Source organism: Echeneis naucrates, chromosome 5 (assembly GCF_900963305.1).
Source record: "Echeneis naucrates chromosome 5, fEcheNa1.1, whole genome shotgun sequence".
NCBI classification, from domain to species: Eukaryota; Metazoa; Chordata; class Actinopteri; order Carangiformes; family Echeneidae; genus Echeneis; species Echeneis naucrates.
Window position 1 is genome coordinate 11490134 of NC_042515.1, and position 22323 is coordinate 11512456.

Below are 22323 nucleotides of genomic sequence, written 5' to 3' on the forward strand. Positions count from 1 at the left end.
AACAAACTTTAGCTCAAAAGAATTGCATGAACCTGATGTAACACCTTGAAAGAAGATATCGCTGCAAGTTCAGAATGTAGCAACCTGCTATAAATGAATAAAAATCTAAATCAGGCCAACTTTCGTCAGGAGTCAAATAACCATATCTGGTTTACTTCTGTAGCCAGGGTGGTAGAATATGGTGATTTACAAGCCAAGTCTTTGAAGACTGTAAAGATGAGTTGAACTGTAACTGTAAAAAAGTCTTGCATCCCATTTTACATGTGATGCACTTTATAAATAAATGTACTTTAATTTGTGAGCAAGTCTGACATCCATAGCCTTTGAAATCCAGCATGTTATATCTCTCAGTTATTAATCCTGTTAGTGACAGTGAGTAGTTCCATGAAGTTGGTCAGTTGGTCAGTATAAACCATTTGGACATTTTGGTGTTTTTGGACTCATAGACTTCAAATGCAGTCTCAAAGTGTGCTTTTTTTTCCCCAGACACAGTCCTCCTTTTGGGACACGTGCACAAGTTTTTCTGCAAGATGACGTTTAACAAGAAAAATAATTTTAATTCCTATTTTCACATATAGGCTCTTCAGAGCGGTAGAACTTCAGTTTCCACTCTTTTTCAATCTGTAATGCTTGGTGATTTGGTGAACTCAAAATTAGATTTTTCATTTCTTCCATGTATTACCTGCATGAATAATGCAGGAAAAAGTCCTCGACACCCAGCGCTCCTGTATATCTTACTGATTTGTCTGTTACAATTTAGAACTTGAATATATGTTGCTTGGAAATTTGAAAGGCCATGTGGCCTGTGAGCAAAGAAGAATAAGGAGTGTGAATTTGATTATTCTAGGACATCATTCTATTTGATACATGTAGTCACATATCTTATAATAATGTAACAGAACTATACAAATAATGAAATTCTTCTCACGTTTTTTGCTATTTCTTCCTTATGGTAATAAAGCAGAATATATTATTCTGCTTTAAAACAATTTCAAGAGCCAAGTTACTCTTGAAATGGATACATTAGATTTCCTATTCAGTTAAAGCAAAATAAACACCAAGAGGTCACATAAAACAATGTTTCAGGCCATTTAACATGAGTCATCACAGTTCCCTGAGGTTTAAATGGTAACTCATCAAATGAATGTGTTTCCGTATAATTGAAAAACTTTTTTTTTGTCATTGTATTTGTCTCTGTGGCTTAGTTGTAATTTTCAGAAGGAGGTGCACATCTACATTCCTACTGATGAATGCTTCCCTGATGCAATCCCTTTTCATATGATACTAATCCTTTTCAAATTCATATTAGCAATAATCATGATGTAAAACAATAACAATGTCCTTTAAATCCATTCAGTAGTATTCTTCTGTACCTGATCCACAGCTGGTTATCTGACTTACTGGTACAGCTCAGTGTAATAGGAAACTGACATGTCAATTAAAATAAAACATGCTTATGACTTTCGTAGTAGAATGGAGGCTCATATTATCTGTTCTGTCGACCTTGGGGTCAATTTGACCCAATTCAGTGTTTATCATTTAAAAAAATTAACCTTTTACTTTTACTTTTTTTTTTGGCTGCATCTTTCATGACTTTTCCTAATTTGAGAGGGACAACTGATTAAGCATGAAATTATCATGATGATATTTTTTTGTTGTACACATTTTGCATGTATTGGTGTTCCTCTGGGGTCAATTTGACGCCAAGCTGTTGAAGCTGTGTAAAATATGTCTGTGTGTGTGACCTCACATCACACCTACAGGTACAGACTTGATACTTTTGAGTTGATATATCACGAGGGGGTAAGGAAAGCATAATTCGAAAAAGAAGGAGATAATTCTAATGCTGACTTTTAATGAATGCTTGGTTGCGTTTCGTGGGCTGTGTCCATTCTGACAATATATGCTGGGCAAACCTGCTAAATACAGTATCAAGATTTGGGCAGCATGTGATGCATAGTACAGCTATGCCTTGAATATGCAGGTTTACACAGGAAAATCCCCTGGGCATGCATCGGAAAAAAATCAGGGCACAAGGGTTGACATAACTGAAATACTGCATCGGCATAGCATCTTACGCCCTGCTGAGGAACCCCACCATCTTGAATAGTACAAACCATAAGCAGGTAACGCAGCAGGTGCCGGGTTTTCCCACCCAAAATGAATCAAAGACGAGTATGACTTGTGCTCAATGCAGAAAATATGTCTTCAAGGAAAAATGGTGCCTCACTGTTGTGGGTTTAATTCCTCGGCCTGTGGCCTTTCTGTGTGAAGTTTACATGCTCTCCCTATGCCTGTGTGGGATTCCTCCAGTTACTGTTGTATAGAGTCCAAAAACATCATGTTTAGGTTAACTGGTGACTCTAAACGGTCTAAGTGTGAGTGTGAGTGGTTGTTGGGTTAGGGTTAGGGTTAGGGTTAGGGTTAGGATGGACTGGTGACCTGTCCAGGGTGTACCCTGGGGGGTTACATTCCTTAATGAAGGTAGAAAAAGTCAGTGCCTGTGATTGAAGTTTGATTGAATTTTTGAAAGACAGTGTAGCTTGTAATTTAAATAACATTTTCACCTAAAAGGAAGAAATAGTTACAGTCCAATAGAGTGTGTTTTCATCATATGTGGCAATAGGCAGTTAGGGTTAGGGTAGGGTTAGCACTTTTGTGCTTCATAACACTTTGGTAGGCTCCATCAACCATCATGAAAATCTATCAGTGAGAAACATTTCATCATACTCCAACTTGTTGGAGTGTACTTTATAGTTGGAAAAAGTTGCAGTTATCCAATAAATGATCTTTTTGGATGCCTACCCAAGGGAATGGTCATTGTGTGTGATAAAACTGTGTTTTCTTTAGATATTATAAACAAGTGTGACCCCTTTCCCTGTGAAGAATAGCAATTTTCAAAATGACCATCGCACTGAAAAGTTGTGGGGGGGTAAACAAAAAAAAAATAAATAAAAAATACCAACAACATAAAAGGACCCTTCTTTCTGTTGTTTGTGTCAAAACACAGTACATCAAATTACTTACTTTGCTCTCACAGAATGAAATGACACACTTCTTTTTCACCCTCTAACCCAAGTTCACACAGAGTGATGGCAGATGATTTTAGCGTGTTAATTCTAAGAGGTGCTCTTTTAAACACCCCTCATCAGACACACTATCAGTGTTATTTCATTGTGAAGGGCTGCAATTAAATTTTTTGTGCATGCATTTCAATCAACTCAGCTCAGATATAGCTGCTATTATTTCCTAAAGTGCCAGCGGACATTCTCCAAAAAAGATACATTAGAGGTTTTCAAAGTATAAATGTTGAAAATGAAATTAACTATATATAAGCTATGTAAGTATAGGCAGAGCAATATAATAGCAAGAGCAAATGTGTAGTTGATACAAGTGAGTGTTCAGTTATAGAAGTAATAGAAATGCCATTGGCAATAATTTTTCAAATCACACAGTTCAGTGTTCAGAGGCATTGTCCCAGTACTGACAGCAGGGTACAGCAGGTCTTTTGAAAAACATGCTCAACATTATATTTCACTAGTCAAAGCCCAGAAAATGCTTTGTTACCGTGGGTGGGTGTTTGTTACTTTTGAAACTATTTTGACAGACTCATTATTAGGACAGCATTTGAAATTGTGTCTTTGTTTGTGCTTTATTACTGTGGAGGATCAAAGGGGACAGAATGAAATGCATGAATACATCTTTAAATAATTCCTTAAATGTGTCATTAATTCGTTAAAATGCCAGTTCATTTAATGTAAAAATATATGCAATTATTTCACAATTTAATTAATTATTTCATGGTCCTGTGTTGCAGTGCTTCATGAAATTATTTTATCTGTCAAACTCACCCATCAAAGTCAGTGGGCGGGGCTAACACAAATCTAGTCTAATCAATTGGTTTGGACTGAAGCCTGGAAGTCTTTCAAAACATTGTGGCTATGAAGGATATGCTTCAACTTTCTCAGGAGTTGGTGCTATATCTACTTGTAATAGCCGGATGAGGCCAGCAATTTATGAACTAAAAAATGTATGAATTTAGTGTAAATACCTTAGACCACTTTGTTGCATGCGCCTCCTGATAGTCTTTGTTGACACTCTGAACATTGCTGCAATTTGACATGCTGGTATACCAGAAACAACTTGGTGCTCCAGAACTGCAGTCGGTATGTTGTATGTACATTCTGGTCCTTGTGTAAATTTGCGGTCAACATCTTGGTATTAATATATAATAATAAATAAATAAATAATTAAATAGTGAAATAATTCTATATGTTTTTACATGAAATGAACTGGCATTTTAATTAATTAATGGTATATTTAAGTAATTATTTAAAGATGTATTCATGTATTTCATTCTGTCTGCTTTGATCCTCCATATGGCCCCACCTTTTAAAAGAGCATGACTTTTAATATAATAGGTTTGGGGTTTCTTTTTTTTCGCTTTTTTGTTTGTGTGTGTGTGTTTGTAAGGGGGGGTAGTCAAGTGCTCATAATAAGCTAGTAATATGCTTCTTTTTCTTTTCTTTTTTTTTTGGCTTGTAAACAATGTAAAATGACAATGAAAAGGTGAATAAAATAGAAAACAATTTTCCAAACCAGCAAAAAATGCTAAACCTACAGAAAAATGTCAGCTCTGGACAGAGCTTTGAGAGAAACAAGAACAATACCTGCAGTTTACAAAGGTCACCCTGCAACGAATATTTTCAGACAAACCAGTTTTAGACTTTTCTTGACCAGATGTCTATTGTTTGAGTTCTACACATTCACATCTGCATATAATTTTTATATTTTAGCTCTTTGAAGCCATTATGCATAATGTGCTGTCTATGTTGTTTAAGTAACCTTATACACATCATATCAAAATAAGTTTTAAAAAAAATACACTGCGGGCCATCTTTAAGACTGGAATGATAAATTTGACACTAACATTTTAGGTTTATATTTTCATTTTCCCACACAACTGTGGGAAGAATGAAAGCTTTCATCATGACCCAAATAATTTCTGATAAACTGTGATTAAATTAGTGAAAAAAATTACTTATGATATAAAGAGAATAAATAGAGAATAGTTTTTCAATCAGGTGTTTTTTGACGCTACTAGTGTATATTGGATGTGATTCAATTTGCTGATTCAAGGGAGGTGATCATTAGGCGTCAGCTCAACATAAGTTGCACTTCAAATGTGTGTGTGGTTTTTTACAGTGCATCTCTTCTGTACCTCATCACTTTCACTGCCGAGAAAGTCATCTTCTGGCTGAACCTCATGCCGCCTCTCACTCCGGCTCTGAACCCAGTCAGCTCCAATCTCTATCTTCTCCTGGTCGCCCTGGCCTTGCCCACGTTTGGGTGAGTGAGGCTGGGATGAGAAAATGAACACTCCCTCTTGCAGACTGAGTTGAGGCTCAGACCCCTCATTACTCTCCCAGCTGCTCCAGACCTGCAGGTCATGAGGTAAACCTGGATGGCTCGAGCAAGCGGGACACTCCGCTGGGTTAAGGGCAACTCCAGAAATTTCCTTTGCAGCCCTGACTTCATCTAAAATAAAATATCATAACAGAAGACAAAAGCTACACAATTTCAGTATAGTCTGTCTGACAAAGAACACAGTTGCATATCAGTGTGCTAAAATAATGGAGTTTATGGCTTTGAATGTACAAATTCTAATACCATAATACGATTTTCAGAATACATATATATAATTTATATATTAAAAATATAATTAAATGAATTACTGTAATAAATCACCTTTTAATGTTTTCACAATTTGGCTGATATCACTCTAAATTCATTTGATCATATGCATTTGAAAAGTCATAGAAACAGTGTACACGTTTATAATGAGTCCCACTGCTTACCAAAAGTGATCATTAATTACTCTTGCACTGACATTTATTCAGCTTCGTTTAATACGTTTAATAACTCAAACATATCCAAACATGCTTAAAAATATAATGGGCTTACACATTTACTTTACATGTAAATGTTTTTCTCATTCATAAAATGTTTTGTTCAAGGAAAAACAGACAATCTAGCAGCAGCATGAACAATATTTGATGCTGGTATTAGGGTGATTATATATGAGTACAGTGGCCCTGAGAGCTCAACATACATAACTTAACAGAACACTTGTGAATAGATAAAACCCAGACAAATTCTCAAAATTTCCCTTCATCACTGTGAACACACATGCAATGCAAATACTTACTCAAACATACAAACGTGCTGCAATTACAAATTATTTACAGCGTGTCTTGTCAAACAGATGAAGATATTTTCTCAATCTGCTCTTGTTTCGTCTTTCTATTCTTATTTTGCAGTGCAAGGAGCTCTGTGGTCCACTTAAGATGTAAAAATCTTTGTCAACATTAAATGAAAGTTGCACAACTTCAGGTATGTATGCAAGAAACACTGCATCATTAAAGTCCATGATAGGCCTGAGCTCAAAGAAAGAACCACCTCTTTGTGAATGAGTGAGCACATTTGAACCTCTTGACAGTATAATCACTTTCTCTAATTGCCCACTGTGTGGCAAACCCTGGGCCCAGGAGATGTCCCTCTGACTTTTATTTAATGTGCCACATTACCATTAATGAACTAACTACTTTCCGTCTGTGGGCAGGGCAGCAGCAAAGGAGCTTACTGCTGTAGCGAAACATCCATAAATGAGCTTTCAGAGCACATGCACTCATTTTGTGGGGACAATGCAAGTATAAGTGCGCATGTGAGCCTGTGTGTGGTTGTGATTGGGAGGAGAATGTGTGGGCTGGAGTGGGGGTTACTCACTGACAAGAAATCGTGCAAATGGCCTTGACATGGGTTGTGCAAATTAAAAAAAAAGGACCAAACGCTACGGTGTGTGCATCAAAGAATAGAGCTCATTAAAATTCATGCAATACTTTGAAGTAATATAATTTATGAATTACAAGTAGAAATAGGTGTTTTTTTTCTCAAGCGTTATGGAGCTACTTAGTAAAATTGTATCATGTAAAGTAGACATCAATATCGCTCACCATCACTCGCTGTCTTTTCATGCATTTCTAGCTATCATTCAGTGTGAAAGTGAAACCTGTCCTCCTCCTGCTGCTTCCTGCTGCCTTGAACCCTTGCCATTCACAGCAGATGTGAGCCTCACCTGCTGTTAGATGCTTTATCTTTTCTGTTAGGATCAGAGGTTGCTGCCTGCCCTCTCGCCCACTGGATGGAGTGGACCTCTCCCTGATTTTACTCGTCTCTCTGCGGTGGCCAACCGCAGCATCCAAATGGGCTGTTAATAAGAACTAAAAACCTTAACATAGAGCACTGATATATATTTAACATGCCTAATAGTTTGTTTCAACATACACACAGAATATAATATGCAGATTACCTGATGATGTCTTCCTCCCAGCACTGACGACCTGTGGCTTCCTTGATGCCTGCTGGTCTGCTGGCGGATGGGGTTGCAGCCTTTCAGGTGTTGCTACATACAGTACTTACAACATCAGAAAAGCTTTATAAAACAAAATAGTCACAAAGCTGTGTTATGAAAGCTTGCTAGAAGCATAGCTTTGAACTGATTATGCACCATGAAAATCCCTATTAATGAAGGCATTTCAGAAAATGAGCTTGTTGCATTCATTCTGTGCAGAGGGAATAGATTCAGCTATATTGTGTTGAAATTAACTAAAAGATTTTAAGCCTCTATTTTCACATTCAAATGATTGTGTATGGGAAACTGTAAAAGCTGTTATGTTATTGGTTGGGAGAACACACTTTAAAGAGTTGGTCTGTTTGTTGGTTCTTTTGTGATGATTCACAGCACTAAGAAGAATAATTGTGTGTACAAGCCCAATTGCAAAGAAGTTGGAGCGCTGTGTAAAATGTAAACAATAACAGGCTACATTGATTTGCAAATCAATAAAGCAAATTTTATTCCCAATAGAACATAAACAACATATCAGATGTTGAAACTGAGAAATTTTACCATTTCAGGGAAAATATTAGCTCATTTTGAATTTGATGGCAGCAACTCAAAAAAAGTTGGAGCAGGTCGATGTTTGCCATTGTGTTGCATCCCCTCTTCTTTCAACAACTGCCTGTAAACGTCTGGGAAGTGAGGAGACCAGTTGCTGGAGTTTTAGGAGAGGAATATTGTCCCATTCTTGTCTGATGCAAATTTTTAGCTGTCCTGGGCCTTTGCTGCTGGATTTTTCATTTCATGATGTGCCAAATGTTTTCTATTGGTGAAAGGTTTGGACTGCAGGCTTGCCAGTTCAGCACCCAGACTCCTCTCCTCCGAAGCCATGCTGTTTTGATAGATGCAATATGTGTTTTAGCATTGTCTTGCTGAAATATGTAAGGCCTTCCCTGAAAGAGACGGCGTCTAGATGGGAGCATATGCTGCTCTTAAAACCTCAGCATTGATGCTGCCTTTCCAGATGTGTAAGCTGACCACGCCACAGGCAGTAATGCAATTCCAACACCATCAGAGATGCAGGCTTTTGAACTGTCCACTGATAACAAGCTGGATGCTCCCACTCCTCTTTAGTCCACAGGACACGGTGTCCATGATTTCCAAAAAGAATTAAAAATTTTGATTCATCTGACCACAGAACAGTTTTCCATTTTGCCTCAGACCATTTTAAATGAGTTTTGGCCCAGAGAGGATCATGGTATTTCTGGACTGTGTTCACATGTGGCTTCTTCTTTGCATGATACAGCATTAACTTGCATTTGTGGATTGCATGGTGAACTGTGTTTACAGACAGTGATTTCAGAAAGTGTTCCTGAGCCCATGCAGCAATGTCCAGTAGAGAATCATGCCTGTTTATATTGTAGTGCAACTTCAGGGCCCAAAGATTACAAGCATCCAGTTTTGACCTTTGGCCTAGTACCTTGCACACTATTATGCAATATTATGTACTGCAGATGCTGAGATCTTCAAAGTAAATTTTATGTAAGGAAAATATTTCTGACATTGATCCACAATTTTTAGACAGTTTGTTGCAGAGAGGTGAACTCCGCTTATCTTTACATCTGAGAGGCTCTGCCTCTCTGAAATGTTACTTTTATATTCAGTCATGTTACTGACCAGTTACCATTAATTTAATTAGGCTTCAAATGCTCCTCCAATTGTTTTTGTACTTTTCTAGGCTTTTGTTGCCTCTGTCCCAACTTTTTTGAGATGTGTTGCTCCCGTCAAATTCAAAATGAGCTAATATTTTCCATGAAATGGTAAAAGTTCTCATGTTTCAATATCTTTGTAATTCATAAATGTTGTTTATGTTCTATTTGGAATAAAATATGGGTTTATGAGATTTGCATCATTGAATTCGTTGACATCATTGAATCATTGCATTTTGTTTACATTTTATACAGTGTCCCAACTTTTTAGGAATTGGGTTTGTACTTTGATGGCCAAATAATACTGACTGGATTTTTACTGCTGGCAGTCACACAAGCAGTGGCTTGATCTGCATAGGAAGGCATTTTAATTTCATCATGAGAAAGAATTGATTTTCATATATAGAGTTGTTTTATGGCATAGGGTATTTCAGGTTGTTGAACAAAACCGGGCTTAACTCAGTAGCAAGTCTTTTTTTCTTTCCTCATTTTCTAATTGAAGTAGCAAAAAATAGCATTAATTAAAACTGAAAACTGAAAGTATCTTTTAATTTAATTTATTATATTAGTGTCTATGGTGCGGTATGGTGTTGAACATTTTATATAGTACCATTTAAGTTAAATTAATCAGTTAATGCAATTTTGATCAGTTAATGAATTTTTCTCTTCATACTAGCAAGACAAGGTGAAATAACTTCAGAAAGCCAGTACTACACATGCTCTTGATTTGCTTTGTTGGCAAATGATAATGAATTCAAGCTGTAGAAGCTTGTACAATAGTTCATATGAATTAATCAGTTAATGAAATGAACTTGTACAATAATATATGTAAAAAGGCGACCATTAAAAGTAGATACTGGTCTGTCCAACTGAGCAATTTTGATATGCAATTCATTATTTTCTGTTCAGTTGGCTCATTTTTACTCAATTTCAGCATTTCTGATCTTTAATCTGCCCTATAGGGTTACTTAGTATTCATATATATACTCAGCCAATAACTCACTCTCTTTGTCAAATTGCCTCATGTGTCTCATCCACTGTACTTACCTTCTAGCTCCCTTTTTGGATTTGCTTGTCTTTACCGAGTGCTTACCTATTACTGACATTTGAATAAAGACAATTTTTTTTTTCTATCCTTCATCTTGCATCTCATCCACATTAAAAATAAAAGTTTGATTTTAAAAGAACTCCTTATGTTGTATATAAGCTAGTATAAAAGAAAACAAAGACAACAGTTAAGAGACGAAGGACAAAATGAATGAATGAATGAATGAATGATAGAAAATGATTTGTTGATAACATAGCAGGCTGAACAGGGTGTGTACAGTATATGTGTAGACAGATAGTGGACTAGATAAAACAGCACTATGTGCTCTTTATCTAACTTACCCCCATGCACAGTGAGGTTAGGTTCCCCATGTGGTACATTTTCACTCCGCTGAGCAATGCTTTCTAAGGACATTTTTTGGGTTCCTCTATTCAACACGAATTCCTGGAGGAAATAGCAAATGAAGAAAAGCATGTTTAAAGTCTACATGTTCTACTGTGTGCTGACAGGAATTTATGACATGATATACAAACTCAATTATCAAGGTATATGTCATCTTGGTATTCAGGCAATTTCTGTATGTGAGATAAAGATTACATTTCTATCCATTAGATCTGAAGCCGCACTGCTTTTTCTTCCAGGTTGAGGACGAGGTCCTGAAGCCCTGGAGCCTGAGGCTGTTTGTAAAACACCCTCGGGCACGGTTTGTCGGAAACTGGTTGATCGGGCAGGGCCAGACTGATCATGAGCTGCAAGGAAATTTCCAATAGAATGAGTTTCCTTTACTATGACTGCGTTTGATTTATGGTACTAAATCACTAATCTTTGAATGTCAATGTCAAAAGGATGCACTTTTTGGGGAATCTTTAACTCTAACGTAACTCTATTGTTAGACATACTAATCACCAGGTTCCCTCTGCAACTTCCAAATGTTAGGCTTCATATTCTTAAAAGTTACACAGTTCACTTGAAAAATATAAGCACAAAGCCAATTCAGTATGAAGGACTCAGACGCCTATTTGTAAGATCATTGACAAGCTGCCTTTATTTTGTGAACACCTTGTCATAAAACCTGTGGCAAAACATTGCCTTTTTTGCATTATGCACTGGGGTATGTTTTTGAGATAAGTCATACTATATTGGCAACCTAACAAGACTATTTTTGTATAAATTTCTGTTTATCTCGGGTCTGGGTGCCAAGCTGGACTGAGTACAAGAAACAACTATAAATGTTGATTCTGTAAGTTGCAGCCAACAACATTATTTCAAGTTCAAACCTATTGATTAGGACATGCAGTTCAAACACAGAAAAAAACACATTGTTGAATATCATTTAGACTGGTACTGAGCTGATTAAATTACTGTTATTTAATCTGTTGATGTGTTCCATATCGTCTTGTGATAATAACTGGTTACAATGGAGGTCTGGACAGAGCCATGATCTGACCCTGCTTTATTTGTGCCAGGGCTCATTAGGGCATCTCTGCTATTGCTAACAGCAAAAAACACTGGATCTTCATCTGGGCAGAAACCCCACACTCCCAGCCCATAAGACCATCGACTATACAGATACATATGATTTGAATGGGCTTGAATGAAGACAAAGAAAAAATTGTTACATTCACGTTGCAATAGATTTAACAATGAATGAAGATATAAGACTGTGATACATGACAGTTGATGTACTAAAGTCATATTTGGAGCAAAGACTATGAAAAAGTATTGACCTTGAGAAAAATAGAATGCCTTTGGTTTATTGGATTTTGCTCATTGTTACATGACAAAAACTATCGCAGTTTGCATTTAATGGTTTCTGACAGATTAGGTACCGAAGCAACAGTATCTACCAAACAACTCTCATCACAGTTAAACTGGATGCTGGGCTCAATAGTAATCATTTTAATTATGATTAGAAATGTTATGCTAATAATGTAGATGCTAATTATGAAAAGCTATTTTTGCTTGTGGTTACTGCTCTCTTCTGTGGGCATAGCCGGTTGACTCAACATGACTTAGACAGCTGTCAGAACATATAAATAAGCGCTGATAAAAAGGCCACAGAGGTGGCAGTACAGGATTACTGGTGCATATCTTTTTATATGAGGTGATAACTGCAGCTCTCTAAGTACAGGTGAGCCACAAATGAACACAAAAATGAAGAACACAAGAATTTCATATGAGGAAAACAAATCGATAATCATCATAATATCTTTGGAGAAAGCAATTTTTTGATGTGCACCATGATACCTCATTGTTTCCCTCTGTACTGTATCAGGGGGAGCTTCTGGTTCTACTTCATGTAAATGTATAAATTCACACCTTCAGACTTCCTATAGAAAGTAAGTCCCAGATGAAAAAAATGTTATGAATATATGTATATCTAAATGTATTTGTTCAACATTGTATTCCAGAACCATTGAAATTAATATGATGCTATAACAGATTTCACTCCACTGGGAATGCTTTCTATGAGATTTTAGAAAGAAAAATAGGCAGTAGGGATGTGGAGGCCAGGTTGGATTCTAGCTCATCCTGAATGCATTGTTTTAGCCTGACTCTGTGGGCTCTAGTTTCTCCGCCATATACTCAAAAAGCCCTATCTTTATAAAGGTTGCTTTGGTACTTTGTTTATTGATTAATTCAGAATTTCATTCTCTTATGCTTACCACAGTCAGATTTGAAAGAGCCAGTCCTTGTCACTGCCTTCAGCAGATTCTCCATGTTCAGAACCTGAGTGATGTGGTTTACATCTGGTGGGAACTGGTAGCTGCGAGGGATCAAGTCTGTGAGACCAGATCCACTGAGAAACATATCTAGATTAACAGGAGAATATTCTCAGACTAATCAAAAATTTAAAATAAGAATGTTTGTGTCAAAATGATGAAATTCCTCCAGCTACAGGGTTTCAAAAGGATGGAATATGTCTTGTAAATTTCCATGGAAATGGAAATTTTGAGTTTTAAATTTTAAATCTAGGATTTTTTTTTAAAGATCCTTATTATAGGCTAACTTACAATTTAGAATATTGCAAGTTTATTCCTGTTGATTCTTGTTAACTCCTGAATATGAAATGTGATGTGCATGTGATTGAGGAAAATCAAAGATATTGAAGTGTAATTGCATTAAATCTGGTTGTTTTAGCCAAGATTAAGCAACAATATACTTTCCCCAACTATCCTTAAATTCTCTGTTAAGAGCCAATCTTCAATTTTTTTAATTTACTATTCCAGTTTATTCCCATATACTCCCATTAATTCCCATTGAAAGTTTTAAACTTTGAAAATTCCCAGAAATTCTGACAAATTGAATTCATGAGTAGGACAGACGCACAAGCTGAAAACATAATGTTCTGGCTGTTGCCAGTGGGGAGACAAAAAACAAAAAACACCACAGAGCTATCAGCCAACTGTCTGTTTCTTTTTCACAAACTCCCAAGACGAGACAACAAATCTTTTGAAAGTGAAAACCATCAGCTTCCCTAAATTAGCTAACTATTAGCTTTTGCAGAGTTTATGTTAATATTCCTGGAGGAGACCGATAAAATTATTTTGGTGTATAAATCATTTGGGTGCAACTGAGTACATTACCATCATCTGACATTCCTGTAGGCTCTGTTTTCATGGTGAAGATTCTACGGACTTTACAGGTAGCAAACAGTGTAATGCCATCCAGTGTCAAAAATCCTTTGAACAGTTCTCCACTGAAGGATACAAGGTCGAAGCACAAAGTAGACCACTGAAACATTAGAAACCACATGTTTTTAGTGGTTAAAGGGATCAAGCCTAATGTGCAATGATACACACATTGACAAAAACATACATTTCTAAAGGAATAAATTTGATACTCACAATATTCCGTTTTAATCCCACTAAAGGTATTTTTGCATGCAAAAGAGTGGTGGACAATTCTTTATGTACTGTTGATAAGTGCAGTCTTCTTTTCAGGTGCTCTGAATCAGTTATCCTGTCACACACCACAGCATAAATTATAACGCGTACTGGACGTTCACATATTTCACGAGATTTTATGAATTTGCTTTATTCAGCTTCCTTTATAGCAAATAGTTAATAGCTAAATAAAAAAACTAATTGTTATTTAAGATTTCAGTTATTGCTAAAACAAAAGACGACATTTTTCCTGTGGCTCAAGTGTCCTACTTGATTAGGTTAACAGTCTAAACATTTGTTAATTGGTCTAAGGGGTGTATGATGTTATTCATTATAGTGTTGATTTTTTTGTAAATGTTTGTTTAACAGTTATTTATTTGTAGTATATTTAAGTATGTTTTTTTTTTTTTTTTTACTGACAGTGCTTACACTAGTTCAACTGAAAAGTCTTTGCACTGAGGAATATTCACTTGAAGGACCAAGAATCTTTGCAGAAGCCCAACTAAAAAAAAAAAAGAAAAAAGAATGGACAAAGAGGTGAATTACTTTCAATGTGCAGAAAGAAACAAAACAAAGTTTATAAATGTGGGCTAGTAAAGTAATGACTTACGAGACATTTTTCCATTCTGTGGCATTTGCATCTTGACTGTCTGGCTGCTTCCCTCCAGGCAGTAAACAAATCCTTTGACTTCTTTATTATACTCCTGGGAAAGAAACAATACAGGACAAGGCTTGCTAGGTATGCTTCCTTCTTGATTATAACCACTTGTGTGCACCTGCAGTGGGACTGTTCCCATTGACTGAAAATACTTGTTTTATGAGAGCCTAAGCTTTAAGTGGTTGTGCACTGCATGGTTGTTATATACTGTAGATGCAGCCTTAGCCCCCCTGTATAACTTTGCAATTCAGTGATAACATAAGGATCAGGAGGTCAAATGAAATCCAAATATCTGAATTAATTAAGTACTTTCAATGTCTATAAAGTGTAAAGCTATTGAACTGGTTTTTATTAAGCAAACTGGCAGTTACGTTTTTAATGGGCTGATTCATTAAAAGGTGATAATTAAGCGCTGTGATATTCATTAAGTGCTTGATGTTTTAACTGTATTAGAGAACATTTTTAGCTGTCTTGGCTCTGTAGATGCTTTGGCTGGTTAAAATTGACTGTTTACTCCCAACAACGACAATTAAAAACTTGTGCAGTGGGAACACTGTTCAAGTAGTACTGAACATGCATGCCTGTGAACGTACCCCCACAGAATTAGATCAGCTCCTCCCTGTCCCAGCCCCCTGATTCGTTGGCCATGTTTGAAACACCTGTAGCAGCATGGATTCCTTTTTGCTTCCTCTGCCTGGCTCATGGTCCCCCCTGTCTCCTGAACTCTAAGGTAGGCTTTGCTTTTAAAAGGCTGTTTAAGGATAATTAGTACTTTTGAAGGACATTGCAACTGAATGGTGCTCATTTGCCATAGTTTGTCTGCCTGTGCTTTGCTGGTCATACTGCTGTCTGTGGCTGCGGGTGTCTGTATGTTGATTCCTGAAATTTGATAAGCAATGTTTTAATCGGCTGCTGTTTTATCTTTGGTTTGTCATAGTTTTAACTTTGGTAGCACTGAAATGTGTTTTAGATCAACGTACATTAGATTTTCTGTACATCTTGTGTTTATTGGTTTCAATTATTTAATATTGTTTATCCCCTTTAACTGGAGCTCCTCACTGGACTTAGTGGAGCCTGGGCACTTTAGCGTTGTTCCCATGAGCGACTGTAGTGGCAAGAGCACCGGTTTACTTTAATTACCTGTTACCTTGAGCATACATGTGGTGGGTGAGCTTCTCTGCACTCCTGGAGCACGCTCCTAGATAGATCCCCTTCTCTTTAGTAACTTTACATTGTTTTTACTTGAAGTTGTCTTTTTTAGAAAAGCTTATATTGTCAGTTATAATAAAATTACTATTTCTAGTCACTTCTTATTTAGCCTAATTATTAATAAATTAGATATTCCAGCTCCAGTTATTTGAACCTGTGTGACCTGTGCACGGGTGTAAATATAATTTCTGGGGATAGATTCCCAGGTGGCTGGTATACTGTGAACAGCCCTGCTCCGTAACTCTGTATACGGACCTTAGAAATGGCCGACGGTCCCCCGCTGAGCTTCCACTTTGCCACAGGATCTTTTCCCTGTCCGCTGAAGACCTCCACCACAGCTCCACCCTGCACGGAACACAGGGGGGTGTCTGTTATAGCCTGTAGCTAATGTTAGACCATGTTAGCATAAACACAATATACCATCTATTTACATACTATTTAAGTAACTTCGGTTAAAATAAACTTACCTGATAATTATTCCTGAACATTTGACTTAACGCCTCGTAAACTTAAGGAGTGAAATGTTGTTTCATATTGAACGTTCAGTCTCCTGACCGCTATGCTATCTCAGCACAGACATGCAAAACGACGCTTTATAGCATTTAGTCTGCACTTATGACGAGTAAATAAAGATGGAGGCGTTGTTGGCTAAAGTCAGCCTGGTCTCCATGGTTACAGAACGCTACTGTGGAAACCGATGACGAAGGCGTTCCAGGGCGGCACTTCAAACGGTCGATGATGGCGTTGGTAGACAATGTTCAGAAACGGTCAGCGCTGTGACGTGTCCCGTGACGATGGTTCCATGGCAACAGTCAGGACATTGAATCATGGTTTCGTTCTCATCGGATGGTTCAGTTTCCCGTCTGGATTCACGAAACCAGTCTGTTCACGATTCAAAACTGCCGACTTATTGTTGTGCCTTTTTATATATATAAATATATCTCAAACATTTCAGAGAATTAATAACATGTGGTATTAACTTTTCAATGGAATTCTCTCAGGGGAATTCAAGTTCCAGTATAAGTACAACATTAGGATTAAGGCAAATTATTTACTGTCATGACAAAGAAGCATCGCACTATTCAATTACTTTTTATCTGCAAACCTCTTACACAAAGAGGACCAAAGGGAAAAAAAAAAAACCACAATTCAGCATATGGAAGGCCAAGAGAGAGACACACAATAACATATGCACATGAAGTCATTTTGCAAGTAAATATGTGTACTTAGCAATTCTGCTCCACCAAATGTCTTGTTTTATAATCATAACAATGCAATATATTGTTTTTGAGGCATTGGACTGAAAGGTCGGAGCACAGTGGACCATATTTTTGTGCCACACATTATGAGCTGTGCTAATAGTTTGAGTGGCAGTCCTGTGGGAAATTCCTTTATTTGCCCACAAAGCAAATTTCATTTCTCTGAACCATAACCTAAAGAAACTGAGGCGCAGTTTAGTGAGTTATTAATTGCAAATGACACCATGAAATTGATAATTCATGTCAGGAAAAAATACAGGGTGAATATATAATATTACCTGTTTGGTCTTTCAAGAGATTTTTTTTCCATCCCTTTTCACAACAAGAGATTGTTTTAATGTTCATTTTCTACTCAGCAGTTTTGATTTCAATGTTTTCCCAAGTCTGTGTTTGACAGATCATTTTTACTCAAGCGTCATTTTATTTCATATTGCCTGTTTACATCACAATGTCCTTATTTTCCAGTCAGGACAAAGAGGGCAGACAGTCACTATAGGGATTTATTTGTTACTTTGGTCTCAAGGAGCAGACAGGACTTCTTTCGGGCCCTTAACAGTCTTAAATTATGGTAGTAAATGTCTCCTCCTGCATGTTTAATCTCATTATGAGAGACTCACAACAACACATAAATGCACACTTACACATACCCAACAAGAGGACCATTAAGAGAAGACAGATCTCTACAAAAATCTATGCCAAACATACATTTGAGGGGAAAAAAAAATCAAATTCATAAAAAATTTACAATCTGCTCCAAGATTTGGCATATTTCCTTTTCCCCCCAAAGTTGAGTGAAAATCAGTTTCGTACTTTATGAAAGATTGTGCTGACAAATAAAAGTGAACACACAACTTCCTTAGTAGGGGTACCATTGTGGAGTATGGGATAGATTGATTTTTAGCAGCATCAAAAACTATTTAAATACATCTTGTGCCTAAATATGTTGCTAAACAAAAAAGTTAAAATAGAGTTTTTAAAAATTTGTATCTTCCCTTGAAATGCAAAAATCCCTGACTGTCATTGTCACTTGCTTTGTTTATCCTGGCAGCAGAGCTATTATGAAATCAAAAAGATGTCTTTTTAATTAATTACTGAGGGAGATTACATCTAAAAGTGCAACTGTATGGCTTCCTGCTTATTAAAATCTTTGCGTATATCTGACTTAAAATAAAATCCTTGTCTGTTATTTATGGCTATAGAGCAAAAAAGGCAAAAAATCTGTCCCATTACACCTGTGAGTGTCGTAACTTATCGTCGTAACTCATTGTCATACATTTTAGCACTCAGCTTTGTTTTAAACATACCAAGAAGACTCTTCTGATGCAGTAGCAAACACTAAACGTTTCTCCCTAAAATATTCCCACAATGGATAGTAAAAATGTTTTTTCAAAAGGAAATGGCTCTTACAGTAGTTAAGATGCCAAATCTTCCACCAGTGAGATACTTGCATGATCAAGGCATCCTGTTTAAAACGCTGCTGATTGCGTCATATGACGGAGCTTTAAGACACGTACTGTAGACATGGGAACACATACAGGATTATTGATCAGTAGGAAAAATGGGTACTGCTCCTGGTGTCTACATCAGTCCACAGAGTTGTTCTTTTTTTTTTTTTTTTTTGTTGTTTGTTTATTTATTTTAAAAGCTTATTTTATTAATTTTGAATTATGCTTCAAAGTCTATACAATGTGAAAACATCATGTAACATTTGCTTTACAGATACAGAAGAAAAAGCTCACTACTTGCATTTAATGAGGTTTCCATTATTGTCTGCTGTGAGCAGAATGCTCCAGTTTCTGCCAAATTGGAGGCAACAGGTTACATTCAGAGTGTGTTAGGCACTACTAGCCCAGAAGCAAACTTTTACTCTTGGGTCATGAAAAAAAAAAATGACATCCATATAGGATGGAGCTCAGAACTTACTGGAAATGAATTTATGTGGCATCTACGTTCTGAGATGGTGTCAAATTTATTGAGTGGAATTTATCTTGTATATTGTATAATGTGCATTATGAGTTTTATTGGGTGCTGTTTCTCTTAAATGAGTACAAGAGAAAAATGTTCACTTGGTTCACAGAGCTATAGTTTTAATAACTTGCTAAAAATTACATTTTGTGTTTCTTACTGATAGAAAAAAATAAAATTTTTATGAGTGATTCATTCTTATCTGTAATGAAAAGCACTTTAGTGGGAAACTATTACTGGTAACACGTTTCTAAAGCCGCATCTCCCCTAGATACATAATCACTGTAAAGAATGTCCTGTGTGTTTAACTGCTTTATTATGACACCAAATGTTAAATTGCATAAGATAGAAATAGCATTGAGAGAAAATGGCACACTGAAAGGTTCATAATTGACTTTTTTTGCCTCTCCAGAAGTAGCTTGACGCTTATTGGAACAGACAGCATCATTAAAATCCTGGCATGCAGCGAACACTCACAACAATAGTACAGAGAAATCAGTTAATACAGCGGCCCTTGTTAAAGCACTTAATTATGACTAATTATCCACTCAATAATTTGAAAAGCATCTATTAATTTGCATTAGCCCTAAACATAAATTAGCGAGCACAATGTTAGTTTTGATACAGAGAGACAGTGACAAAGGATATTTGATTTGTTTGTTTTTTTCATTTTCATAATACCAACAATCACACTGTTGACATTACCAAAATACTTTTTTACATTTAAACTATATATTCATCCTCGCCGTGGACATATAATGATCAGCATTTCTGAGTGTTTCATTTCAGCTTGTTTTTCTGGTCTGGAGGACACTTAAGTGTGTGCAGTATTTTACAGATGAGCGGTCTGACAAAAATGCATCTCAGAGTAGATCATCCACAGAGCAGCTGACTTTTATAGTAAACCTATTTGTATTGACTCAGTTTTTTTTCTTCCCAGTGTTCATCATCATTATGACAAAGTATAAGCCTCTTTCGAGTAAAAAGTGTAATAATCCACTTTGAGACAGTGTAGAAAAGTCTTTCCCAAAAGGCCAAATGTAAATCAGCAGTTACTTGGAACAAAGGTTAAAAAAAAACCTTAGAGCAAATGAATTTCTTTTGTCTCTGCTAAATTAGTAGATGAAGAAAGAAAATTATTGAAATGCAAAGGACATTTTTTGTTCAATTCAAAATTACCACTGCAGACACTGTTCTGGATGGGACCATATTAGGTTTTTGTAGCGTTCATCAGCTCCCCACATATTGTATGCTTTTTGAATCCCTGTTAGTTACTATCAGCTTATGCTGATATAAAATGTCTCCATTTAAGGTGATTTAAAGATTTTTTTTTGAGGCTACTCTTTTTTTTCTTTTTCTTTTTTTTTTTCTCGATCTTTTGGGCTTTGGTAGTGGCAAAAAGAAGTACTTGTTACTGTTAGCTGTTTTTAGTTTGAGTCAGAAGGTTCTTAAACCATTTTTTCCTAATATAATAGAAACTCCCAATTAGATGTATGCTCATGTACATACGCTCACGAGTGACCCATTTTTAAACAAAAATTATAGACTGGATAGTCCCATCACCTCAGCAGTATCTTGACATTCTAGATGTGCAACCTTGAGTAGATTTCCATAATCGGGGTCATCTGCCAGTTTCCACCTTTTGACTTTTTGTTACCGCTGGTCACAATGTTGATCTAAAAAGAAAGATGGACACTAATTGGGAAATTGATAAATCTGTGTCTGCTCATGTTCCCCAACAACTGATCAAATGTCTTGGATGAGGATTGAAATTAGGTGAAATGTCTACAAGAATCTACAAATATGCAGTCCAGTTGCCCTAAATTCAGCTTTCTCTGCGTCCTTTATTTTAGGTCCGAAAAGTTTCTCACTCTTACTATTATTAAGAACCTCATTCTTTACCAAATCTCACCAGGAAAAAAAGTTTTGTAGCACACATTGCACAACAGTTGGTGAAAGTTAAGTGTGTCAGAGTTCATGATCAGCCGTTTAACAGCGAACTGGGGGTTCAAGTAAAGGGGCACTGACTCTGTCCTAATAGGCTGTATCACCTTGAACACCAGTTTCTTCTTTTTATATCTAAAGACATATTTAGGTCACCTTGTTCTTTGTTATATCTTTTGTGAGATTGTATTGAAGTGGTCAACTGGAATTATCAGGACAGTGATATCACCATGACCATTAGCACAGAAGTTGTTGCGTTTTCTGATATTTTACAAAACTTTGTTTTGGGAATTACAGCGACAATACATGTGCAGATGCATTTGTAAGCAACTGCAGGAAAGGCATAGTGTGTAAAATATAATGTTGCATCAGCAAGGCCAAATGGTTTCTGTTAGGGAACAGGACAAAAACAACACATACATGCACATCCGTTGCCTTTTTTACCAGCTGAAGTCAGTTACTTCTTAAGATTTTTGACCTCTTAAGGACTGCTGCTACCTTTCAAAGGTCTAAGTGTGGGCACATATAGACAAATATTTCTACTTGCTTACCTGGAAAACATTGTGATGTCCAACAACTCTTGGCTGTAACATCCAAACTACCTGGGAATTGTGTTTGGGGGGGGACAAGGAAACAGACTTCACCATCAATCCAAGGAAGTATGCACTGGCAAAGCAAGAAGCCCAATACGTGGACTACAGCCTCATTGGTGGTGTCATTAATCTGGTGCAGGACCTGAAAGAAGCAATCTGGGCCAGAAAGAGGCCAACAAACATTGCACTTCATCTGTGACTTCTCTCTAAGGGCAACACACTTATCTGATCTCATCACTACCACAATTGCCAAAGTGGAGTGGGGTGATAAGCAAGGAAAGGCCCTAGACCTAACCCTACTCTAGGGACCAGTACAGTGGAGCTCAAACTTTTCCTTCATGGTCCTGGCAGATATTTCTCACATTGGTCCTCCTACGAAGAGACAGAGAACAAGGAAATAAGCAGCAATAATCAGTAGGAAACAATTTCCTAGGGAGACCAGGCAGTGTGCAGTGGCTCTGGAGTGTTTGCCCATCAAGTGGGCCATCAACACTCTCAGAGGTTACCTGCTTGGAATAGAGTTCAACCTGGAAATGGACCATATGGTTTTCAAGTTACTGGAGAAGATGAACGATAAGAGCCAGGTCATTCACTGGTTCCTGTCCCTTCACCCATATGGGAGCCAATCCGAGCTGACACTGGGGCACGATACACA

At 36.9% G+C, this 22323-nt stretch overlaps 1 protein-coding gene across 1 annotated transcript in view; it reads right to left on the reverse strand.

Moving 5' to 3' along the window:
• Window positions 1–16395, reverse strand: part of cfap20dc (CFAP20 domain containing) — a 30681-nt gene extending 14286 nt beyond the window's left edge. Inside the window, exons 1-12 of the mRNA XM_029502929.1 lie at window positions 16375–16395; window positions 16163–16252; window positions 14651–14744; window positions 14470–14542; window positions 14002–14116; window positions 13741–13888; window positions 12820–12966; window positions 10724–10902; window positions 10495–10597; window positions 7370–7474; window positions 7136–7267; window positions 5222–5538 (exon numbers count right to left, since the gene is read on the reverse strand). Coding sequence (XP_029358789.1) covers window positions 5222–5538; window positions 7136–7267; window positions 7370–7474; window positions 10495–10597; window positions 10724–10902; window positions 12820–12966; window positions 13741–13888; window positions 14002–14116; window positions 14470–14542; window positions 14651–14744; window positions 16163–16252; window positions 16375–16395 — 1524 coding nt within the window. The remainder of the gene's footprint in view (window positions 1–5221; window positions 5539–7135; window positions 7268–7369; window positions 7475–10494; window positions 10598–10723; window positions 10903–12819; window positions 12967–13740; window positions 13889–14001; window positions 14117–14469; window positions 14543–14650; window positions 14745–16162; window positions 16253–16374) is intronic.
• Between the last annotated feature and the right edge of the window lie 5928 nt (window positions 16396–22323).